An 11413-nucleotide genomic window follows, 5' to 3' on the forward strand; every position below is an offset into this window, starting at 1 on the left:
AATAGTTTGAGCTGTAAAAACAGCAATATTATTTCTGTAGACACAATCAGTGACCCTATCTTGAGACATTTCTAAATCTCATTGTTGTTCCCAGCTCCTGAAAATGCAGAGGGCTTCAGAGCAAAAGAACAAAATGAGACCAGCATCACTCTGCAGTGGAATAAAATCAACAACAGCACCAGCTTTGTTCTCCAGTTTAACGGCACAGAGACAAACATCAGTGCACCAGATGGAGATGGACCAGTGAACCATACAGTCACATCTCTCACTGCTGGAACCAAATATACATTCATACTCTACCATGTGTTTATGAATGTTAGAAGCAGTGCTGTAAACATCACAGTTGCTACTGGTAAGATAACTGTTAGCTTAACATTAAACAAATGTTTGTTCAACATCTCCTTTTTATTACTTCAAGCATTTCATGTAAAATCAACCATTCAGCTTGCAAAGGATTTTATGGAATGTATATGAGGTAAATATTAATCAATCAATCAATTAATGTTTTTGTCTCAGCTCCTACAAATGCAGAAGGTTTGAGAGCATCAGAACAAGATGAGAGCAGCATCACTCTGCAGTGGAATAAAATCAACAACAGCACCAGCTTTGTTCTCCAGTTTAATGGATCAGAGACATTCATCACAGCACCAGATGGAAATGGACCAGTGAACTACACAGTCTCATCTCTCACTGCTGGAACCAAATACACATTCACTCTCTTCTCTGTGTTTGAGAACGTCAGAAGCAGTGGAGTACAATTTGAAGCTGTCACTGGTATGATATTGATACATTCATTTATCCACAACAAAAGTGAACAATGTTTTCCTCCAAACACTTGAACCTTCTTTTAAAAGCCATTGGCTGGATTCAAGAACATCTAAAAGTAGAAGCAACATGAGATGTTTTATATTCAACAGAAAAGTTTCAAAGTTCCTGCTGTATAGAAAATATACCGGACGTAAGATCTATGAAATATCAGTCCAGTATTGAGTTCTCTGTATATCATGGACCTATTAAATCATTGAATAAAGTTGACAAAATGTAACTCCCCCTTTGTTCATGAATGTAAATATAAATAATCTACAAAGGGTCAAACTATAAGAGTTTCAGGAAGAGATTCAATAGATTCACTAAATCACTTCAAGGTGTTTCTGTTACTCTAACAATCCAGTTCATTAACGATTGCTACTGCAAGTTAACAAACAAGCTCTGAAAATGTTGGTCGACTAAAGAGTGTTTTAACTGGAGTTGAATTATACTTGACATTATTCAAATCAATTATTGATGATTTGAGAAAGTCACTTCACCACCAAAGTCCAATGTAATGAAGACATTAATTAGCTCATATTCATTTCTTTCAGCCCCCCAAAATGCAGAAGGCTTCACATCACTGAGACAGGATGAGACCAGTATCACTCTGCAGTGGGAAATTGTCAATAACAATGTCAGCTTCATCCTCCAATATAATGAAACAGAGTTGAATATAGCACCACCTGCTGGACAACAACCATTACTTCTGAGAGTTTCATCTCTCACTGCTGGAACCAAATACACATTCACTCTCTTCTCTGTGTTTGAGAACGTCAGAAGCAGTGGAGTCAGCATTGCTGCAGTGACTGGTAAGATATTTATTTTCATCAGTTTAAAAAAAAACTTTGTTTAGTTACTGATGTTGGAGAAATCTTACTTAAACCTTGGAGAGACAGTTAAACCGAATAGTTTGAGCTGTAAAAACAGCAATATTATTTCTGTAGACACAATCAGTGACCCTATCTTGAGACATTTCTAAATCTCATTGTTGTTCCCAGCTCCTGAAAATGCAGAGGGCTTCAGAGCAAAAGAACAAAATGAGACCAGCATCACTCTGCAGTGGAATAAAATCAACAACAGCACCAGCTTTGTTCTCCAGTTTAACGGCACAGAGACAAACATCAGTGCACCAGATGGAGATGGACCAGTGAACCATACAGTCACATCTCTCACTGCTGGAACCAAATATACATTCATACTCTACCATGTGTTTATGAATGTTAGAAGCAGTGCTGTAAACATCACAGTTGCTACTGGTAAGATAACTGTTAGCTTAATATTAAACAAATGTTTGTTCAACATCTCCTTTTTATTACTTCAAGCATTTCATGTAAAATCAACCATTCAGCTTGCAAAGGATTTTATGGAATGTATATGAGGTAAATATTAATGTTTTTGTCTCAGCTCCTACAAATGCAGAAGGTTTGAGAGCATCAGAACAAGATGAGAGCAGCATCACTCTGCAGTGGAATAAAATCAACAACAGCACCAGCTTTGTTCTCCAGTTTAATGGATCAGAGACATTCATCACAGCACCAGATGGAAATGGACCAGTGAACTACACAGTCTCATCTCTCACTGCTGGAACCAAATACACATTCACTCTCTTCTCTGTGTTTGAGAACGTCAGAAGCAGTGGAGTACAATTTGAAGCTGTCACTGGTATGATATTGATACATTCATTTATCCACAACAAAAGTGAACAATGTTTTCCTCCAAACACTTGAACCTTCTTTTAAAAGCCATTGGCTGGATTCAAGAACATCTAAAAGTAGAAGCAACATGAGATGTTTTATATTCAACAGAAAAGTTTCAAAGTTCCTGCTGTATAGAAAATATACCGGACGTAAGATCTATGAAATATCAGTCCAGTATTGAGTTCTCTGTATGTCATGGACCTATTAAATCATTGAATAAAGTTGACAAAATGTAACTCCCCCTTTGTTCATGAATGTAAATATAAATAATCTACAAAGGGTCAAACTATAAGAGGTTCAGGAAGAGATTCAATAGATTCACTAAATCACTTCAAGGTGTTTCTGTTACTCTAACAATCCAGTTCATTAACGATTGCTACTGCAAGTTAACAAACAAGCTCTGAAAATGTTGGTCGACTAAAGAGTGTTTTAACTGGAGTTGAATTATACTTGACATTATTCAAATCAATTATTGATGATTTGAGAAAGTCACTTCACCACCAAAGTCCAATGTAATGAAGACATTAATTAGCTCATATTCATTTCTTTCAGCCCCCCAAAATGCAGAAGGCTTCACATCACTGAGACAGGATGAGACCAGTATCACTCTGCAGTGGGAAATTGTCAATAACAATGTCAGCTTCATCCTCCAATATAATGAAACAGAGTTGAATATAGCACCACCTGCTGGACAACAACCATTACTTCTGAGAGTTTCATCTCTCACTGCTGGAACCAAATACACATTCACTCTCTTCTCTGTGTTTGAGAACGTCAGAAGCAGTGGAGTCAGCATTGCTGCAGTGACTGGTAAGATATTTATTTTCATCAGTTTAAAAAAAAACTTTGTTTAGTTACTGATGTTGGAGAAATGTTACTTAAACCTTGGAGAGACAGTAAAACGGAATAGGTTGAGCTGTAAAAACAGCAATATTCTTTCTGTAGACACAATCAGTGACTCTATCTTGAGACATTTCTAAATCTCATTGTTGTTCCCAGCTCCTGAAAATGCAGAGGGCTTCAGAGCAAAAGAACAAAATGAGACCAGCATCACTCTGCAGTGGAATAAAATCAACAACAGCACCAGCTTTGTTCTCCAGTTTAACGGCACAGAGACAAACATCAGTGCACCAGATGGAGATGGACCAGTGAACCATACAGTCACATCTCTCACTGCTGGAACCAAATATACATTCATACTCTACCATGTGTTTATGAATGTTAGAAGCAGTGCTGTAAACATCACAGTTGCTACTGGTAAGATAACTGTTAGCTTAACATTTGAAGTTAGTAATTTACTTTGTGGATTACGATACACTTCCTTTCTGCTATATGTAAAATCCTCTGTACCACTGATTTTCATATCCAAAGCAACACATTTTTTCAGTCTTAATGAAGACAGTTATTACAATTTAAAAAGCATTATGAAAATTACATAATTTAATCATTTGATTAGACAGTTTAGTCAGAGGCTTTAAATCCATTCATTCATATGAGTTTACCATCACATATTAACAAAGCACATCATGTACTTGATTAATTGTTACATAATTGTCATATTTATTGTTGTATACTATATTGAGCAGCAAATACCTCCAGTGGTTGTATGTAATGTCTCTTTCTTCTTGTAGTGGACCACAGAATCTTCTACTTCTGGTCTTTATTCCCTGCATTGTTTAAATTTTGAATATTTTGTTTGTTTTTTTTAATTTGTTTTCCATTGATTAAGTTAAATTACATGCTGCAGATTTGTTAGAAAGTGAAACGTAATTTGGATTAGCATATTTTGACACTACATACAGTGTATGTAAAATTAATCATTTAGGACGTAAAAGATTTTATGGACTTTACATGACGTAAATATTTTTGGTTTTGTCTCAGCTCCCGCAAATGTAGGGGGCTTCAGGCAGTCAGACCAAGATGAGAGCAGCATCACTCTGCAGTGGAATAAAATCAACATCAACACCAACTTTGTTCTCCAGTTTAACGGCACAGAGACATTCATCAGAGCAGCAGATGGAAATGGACCAGTGACTTACACAGTCTCATCTCTCACTGCTGGAACCAAATACACATTCACTCTCTTCTCTGTGTTTGAGAACGTCAGAAGCAGTGGAGTACAATATGAAGCTGCAACTGGTAAGAAAATGATCATAATTACCCTGCCAACAACAAAATCTATTAAAAAAGACAGATCTTTAGTAATTGCTGAAATAGTTTTTTCATATGTGATGAGCGAAAACATGTTGAACAAGCATAGTTTTAAACTTCTATAATGTGATGAAAGTCGATGATTTCTTACATTTATCTGTAGAATATAACATTGAGACAACCATGGCTAAAATATGAAAAGACTACAAATAGGACTTAAATGCAACCTTGTTATTTTACCATTTGAGCAAAATCATTTAATTTGGTTATGGAAGAGCCTTCATTACATATGTATACATATTATGATGAAAGTAGTGCTGGTGTTTGAAAGTCAAACTTTTTAATCAAAGAGCAAAACTCAAAATTAACTGATCTCTGACCTTAATTTTATGCATTAGAATTTGAACATAGCAGTATGTTTTACTTCACCAGACTTGTTTTCTTGTTTTATTTTAATTTTATAAAATATTACTACTTGATTTGAAATTGTTTTTAACTAAATAATTTTCTGGTTTAAGATTTTAGGACATGTTATTTCATCATCGGTTTAAAATACTATCTTTTGCTTGATAAAAATGTGTAAAAACTAAACTTTTTGACCTTTTTTTCCTCTTTTGTCTCAGCATCTAAAAATGCAGAAGGCTTCAGGTCATCAGATCAAGATGAGAGCAGCATCACTCTGCAGTGGAATAAAATCAACAACAACACCAGTTTTGTTCTCCAGTTTAACAGCATGCAGACATTCATCAGAGCACCAGATGGAGTTGGACCAGTAACTCACACCGTCTCATCTCTAGCTGCTAGAACCAGATACACATTCACTCTCTTCTCTGTGTTTGAGAACATCAAAAGCAGTGGAGTACAACTTGCTGCTGTCACTGGTATGAATATAAAGTACATTAATTTATTAACAACCACGGCAAACAATTTTTCTTCCAAGATCTTCAAAATTGTGTTGGACCATCGAGGATTCAAACCTGCTAAAGTCACACTTAACAATAAACCCAAATTGCAATTTAATGGGAAAAAATACTTTTCCCTGAGATAAATATCATCTTTGGACTTTTTTGTACTTACAGGATGTGTCCAAAGTTAACTGAAAGTACTAATGGTGTAAGTTTTACAACTGTGCTAAAATAAAACCTAAAACAGTTTTTATTGTCTCCTATTAATAATGAAGAGTATGCTGTTTTTGATCGGCAAAATGACTTTTTTGCAACACTAGGAAAAATATATGGATTAAGTAGGACATTTGTAGATGCATAGGATGACATTTTCTCTTCAAATTCCAATAGTTCTGCTTTAAAATATGCACTTCTAAATTAAATCAGAGAACCAAGTTCCTGTGAATAAATGCTTTATTTTTTATGTCCACAAGGTCTAAAGTATGAAAACACAAGTGGGTGGGTCTTCTTTTTTATGGGAATTCTTTGTCTAATGCCCCATGCAATGAGAAAGTAACACTAGGAGCCAGAACATAAATTTTTATAAGGGTAGAAAATAAATTAATAGAATTGGAATTTTAAAAATTTGAAATATGTGCCGAGAGCAAAAAGCCATCAAGCAGAATGTTGAATAACAAGGGTTTTAATTCATTTAGTGTAAAGGAACTCAATGTTCAATATAAACGTAGCAACAAATCTTTGAAACAATCATGGCTCAAATATGAAAAGACTAACAAATCTCATAAGCAAACATATAATTTGCTATTTTAGCCAGTCTTTATTACATGAGTATGATCTTATATCACTTTGCAAACACCAAGATATACTGTACATAAATCTGTTGCACATTTAATGGTCCAATCAAACCTTCTTCATTCAAACAGTAAACATTAATAACAATAATAGCATAATTATTTGTCTTAAGATTGTGGGACTTTTATCATCATCATGACAATACTGTTTATAAATGTTAACTTTTGGAGGTTTTGAAGAAATTGTTTGACTTTTTTGTTTTAGCACCTAAAAATGCAGAGGGCTTCAGACCATCAGAACAAGAAGAGACCAGCATCACCCTGCGGTGGAATAAAGCCGGCGACAACATCAACTTTATTCTGCAGTTTAACGGCACAGAGACAAACATCAGAGCGCCAGATGGAGATGGACCAGTGAACCATACAGTCACATCTCTGACCCCTCGTACAAACTACACATTCACTCTTTTCTCTGTGTTTGAAAATGTCAGAAGCAGTGGAGTCAGCATACTTGCAGCTACTGGTAAGATACTTACATCTATTGGACACTTATTCCAATAGCTAAGATCAAATACGTTAAATCCAACAGATTTACCTTATTTTTCACATAAATTCAAATTTGCAGTGGTTTTAATGACTTTAATTTCACTGTAGAACTTAAAAAATATTGTCCAAACTCTTGCTTTGTAAAACCTGCAATTATTACGTCTTTCTGTTGTTAATTTGTGTCCACAACACAAATTAACTTGTGTTGTGGACAAGTTAATTTTGAAATTTAAAAAATAAAAGAAAATGAAATCACCCCTATATCTTTTTCTTTTCATGTCCACAAAACCGACTTGCTTAAAACTTAAAACTTCATCAACCATCAAACAGGTCCAAGTGAGTAAATAAAAATCATTTTTTGTTTTTCTTTATTTTTTTGCTGTTTGGAAATGTTTTGCCATATAAAAATGTTGAAGTTAGAATTTTATTCAAAAACAAGTATCGCATTACTTTTATTAATATGCAAATTAATATATTTCTATTATGTTAGTGAATTATAAATCTCTAATTTTTGTTACCAACAGATTATGTTTTGGGATTTAATCTGAGGTTGGAGCTTCCCAGCACAATGACAGAATCAGAGATAGAAGATGCTTTGATAGAGGTAAGCTAATATCTATTTAAATTTGTTTTATGTCTGTTTGTGTCTTTAATAACCTTTGACTCATAATGTGTGTTTTTCAATCCAGCTCCTCAGAAAATATAATCTGCCGCCACAGCTTACTCTGAAAATCGTTTCTTCCAAACCATGAAATCACCGGGACATCAAATTCTGGATAATTCATCTGTAACATTGTTTCCTTTCCCTAAAATAACATGAGGTTTATTTTATGTACCAATTTCTAAATTCTGGAATGTTGTAATTTCACTGATTTGATTTTCTTTTGCGAGATATTTTAATCTATTTTTGTTTACCAAGAACTGAATTAAGAATTTCTTGTATTTTCATTAATAATTTGCATACATTTCTTCTATGATTATGTTGCCTATAAACACAGTTTTAGGGATCAATGAATTGGTTTCTTTTTATTGAAAAAATTATGTTAGACAAAATACTGAAAGCTAGATGCTTAAAAAACATGAAAACAAAAACTTAGGTATCTGATGATATGCACAAAGTAAAAGTATGAAGAAGAAAAACTTAAGTCAGTGTGACTCCATTTTGTTCCCCTGGCCATTACGTGAATGTGTTATTCTGGTCTCCCACCACCAGGTGGCGGTGTAGGTATTTACCACAGGTTTCAGTGACACCGAGTTCAGTATTTTGGTCCTGACAGTGACAACCAAACTATGTGACAGCCAGTATGAGGTAATGGGAGTTCTTTAAAACTATTTGAAGCCGAAGCTATACTCAGAACCCGTTTTTAAACAGATATTTCCTGTAACTCAACCCTTTCAGTTTATTATTGTCACCTCTGGTTCTTAGAAGTAATGCCTCACAAACAACTGAACTCATGACAGATTTAGGAGACAACATAACCAAATGTGCAAAATGTGTCTTTGTGTTTCTGTTCCTTATTCTATTACTCTGAAGAACAGATGGCACACATTTGAAACACTATTAACTTTATGCCTTAGAATATGATTTAATTGCAAATAATTAATAATAGGACCACTAAAGTAAACTCAGTGATCAAACCAAAGCTAAGCTCAGTGTGAAAACAGAAATAAAACCAACATTTGTTTATAACATCTCTAATATAGAAATGTCAGTCAAGGTAAATAAAAATAATTTGAATATATTTTAATACAAAGATTTGATGCAAACTGTTTGAAGTTAAAGAGTTTCTCACAGTGAGCGATTCTATAAAAATAATTTATTAGATTTATGATAATAAGGAATCTAACAAACTCTGCAAATTTGTCAGGACAGAACTATAAAACTACTTCTGTTAATTAGCAATTTATTCCAGGATGGACTTTTTGGTCTCTCCACTTTTTCAGTACACCTATAAAATTGCAAACAACATCCTGAAAAAAGAGCATCAGTTGTATGTTTTATACAATGGATGACATGAAAACAGTTGCAATAATTAATCATAGACAAAAAGATTGGAGGAATATGTAGAATAGATTCAGATCTTGTTGTGAAGATCTGCCTCACTCCATGTCTGTCTTTGCCAGAGATTTTTTATTGCTACTGACACATATGATCAAGTATTGATTGATTTTCTGCCTTTTAGATTGTGTCTGTGCCTCTATGGACGTCATTAAGCATTTCACTCAGGTGTATTAGTCCCCCAACACTGGCCCTGTGGGTCTGGAGATGAACAAACCAATATTGTTTTGTTGGACTAGAGACCATTTTTTGATGGCCTCTTAGATTATGTCTGTGCCTCTATGGAAATTGTTTTCCCAAGTTCTACGAACGTAGAACGTTTGAAAACCACAAAACAAACCTCTGCTTTTTATAAAGGGCAGATTGGTATTCAAGTGAGTGAAAAAAAAGTTTTGTTTGTTTAAATGAAGAATGTAGTTTGTCAGAAAGTTCAGTGTGAAAAACAAGGAAATGCTGGCTAAACTCAGATCTATGCTGAGATAATCTGCACAGATTGACTCTGACTATGTCAGCTTGCTTGTTCACAAAGCCATGGATGATTTAAAGATTACTATAAAATGTCCTTTTTTTTGTGTTAATGTGTCTGTTTTATGTTTCACTATAGTTTTCTTTCTTTTACATTTTACAGAGCTTTATTGTGGAAAAACAATACTTTATTTGGATTTTCAGAGATACGTCATTGTTAAGACAATACTCATCTGTTTCTTTCTCTGTTTAAATCATTATTAAATTTGCTGTTCCAAGTTGATTACCTGGTTACATTAGACTTAATTGTTCAGGGCATGTTAGTGTTATTACTTTTCTCTGATACTTTAAACTAATTTTAACTATCTTCTATAGATTTTCTAAGCTTCTAAATAAAATATGTGTTCTGTCCTTCCAGCTTCTTTAGCTTTCTGTTTGTATCTTCCAACTATTTCTGCAACAAATGAAACAGTTTCACCAGATATTATTTTGGTAAATTATATCTTGTGATAAGAAGAGGTTTGTGGGTTTATTTAAAGAGATGTTCTTTTTATCATATTTATCTTTTAATCATATTTATGCTCCAACATGCTCAAGGTTGGCACTCTGGCTTTGTAGTAGCAGATGAGCCCAACAATCCAGCCTCTAATCCAGTTTAACACCAAGATATTTACAATTTTCTCATGATAAAAAAATGTTTCTGTCATGAAATGGTGCTGTTGAGGTGTTGAGGCAGACGCAGATGGAACCAGGTAGATGAATAATAATGATTTAATGACGAAAAAGCCAACACAAAGTCCAAAACCAGGCAGCACTGCAGAGCGGAGACCAGGGCTCAACACAGGTAGCACTAGCTATACAGAGGCAGGAACCACGGAGAGACAGCACGCACAAATGAGACAAGACACTGAATTGACAAGGACCCGACGAGAACAAGGAACACAGGTGGAGTTAAATACACAGCGGGTAATCACAGAACGAGACACACCTGGGAACAATCAAGGGGAGGACAGGACAACGAAGAGACTCAAGGACACAGAAAACAATAAATAAATACACAGAAAAACTCAGAACATGACAGTTTGACCTTTTTTGTCTTTTCTACAATTCATAATGACCCAATTTATTTTGTTTTCTTCAAGATTGTTCTCACATCACGGATTTAAGCATTTTGCCAATTTTGCACAAAGTTTCTTGTTCACCTCTGATAGACCCAGAAAGCTGCAAAATAATCTGAATATTTCTACAAATGACTGGATTCTGACTTTTACTAGAAGTTTGACATTGAGTGAAAACATTCAGAGTACAATCTCCTCTGCTGCTCCTGTGCTGCTGACGACCTGCTTACATGACCTTTTAGTCTCACAAATTATAATATTGGCAATAGACTTTTAATTTAAAAAAAGTCTTAATGCAAAGTGAATTTCTATGAACTCTGGTGTTGTTAAATACTGGTGCATCCAATGACATTTCTCTGCTTTGTTGCCTGATATATTTTGTTTTAAAACTATGCTCATCCTCATTCCTGTTCTGTCAGATGCTGGTAACTGATTGCTGGTAACTGACTGCCCACCCACATCAAATAAAAACATGCAGTACTTCTCAAGATTGTGTGATAAGACAATGTGTTTGTAAGTTGATTATAATGACCCAAGGTGTCTGTTAATTGAGTCAATAAACTGAATATGTGATTAGCACTTTCTGGCATCTGGAAATTTTACCAGATGAACCAGATTTGTTTCTTCTGTTCCTCTGATTTTGACCGACTTGCTTCCATTTTTTCCAGGATGTCACTTAAGTAAGTAGTGTGTTTAAAATACATTCACAGGTTTACCTCCTTATAACTCTAACATTGGTTTACAAATGTTAAAGTTATAAAGCATCCCCAGCTGGAGTTTCTCTAATAGTTTAACATTACAGTAATTTTAGTTAACTTGGAGACAACTACAAAAAACTATTTCTCTTTCATTATTCTGGCATTAAAAAAAA

General features: G+C 34.5%; 1 protein-coding gene across 1 annotated transcript in view; it reads left to right on the forward strand.

Moving 5' to 3' along the window:
* Positions 1–9707, forward strand: part of LOC116732420 (uncharacterized) — a 51716-nt gene extending 42009 nt beyond the window's left edge. Inside the window, exons 17-29 of the mRNA XM_032582568.1 lie at positions 95–352; positions 517–774; positions 1362–1619; positions 1809–2066; positions 2215–2472; positions 3060–3317; positions 3507–3764; positions 4389–4646; positions 5282–5539; positions 6620–6877; positions 7231–7236; positions 7425–7504; positions 7590–9707. Of these exons, the coding sequence (XP_032438459.1) occupies positions 95–352; positions 517–774; positions 1362–1619; positions 1809–2066; positions 2215–2472; positions 3060–3317; positions 3507–3764; positions 4389–4646; positions 5282–5539; positions 6620–6877; positions 7231–7236; positions 7425–7504; positions 7590–7652 (2729 nt within the window). The 3' untranslated portion in view covers positions 7653–9707. The remainder of the gene's footprint in view (positions 1–94; positions 353–516; positions 775–1361; positions 1620–1808; positions 2067–2214; positions 2473–3059; positions 3318–3506; positions 3765–4388; positions 4647–5281; positions 5540–6619; positions 6878–7230; positions 7237–7424; positions 7505–7589) is intronic.
* Positions 9708–11413: the final 1706 nt, after the last annotated feature.

Source organism: Xiphophorus hellerii, chromosome 14, assembly GCF_003331165.1.
Source record: "Xiphophorus hellerii strain 12219 chromosome 14, Xiphophorus_hellerii-4.1, whole genome shotgun sequence".
Taxonomy (NCBI): domain Eukaryota; kingdom Metazoa; phylum Chordata; class Actinopteri; order Cyprinodontiformes; family Poeciliidae; genus Xiphophorus; species Xiphophorus hellerii.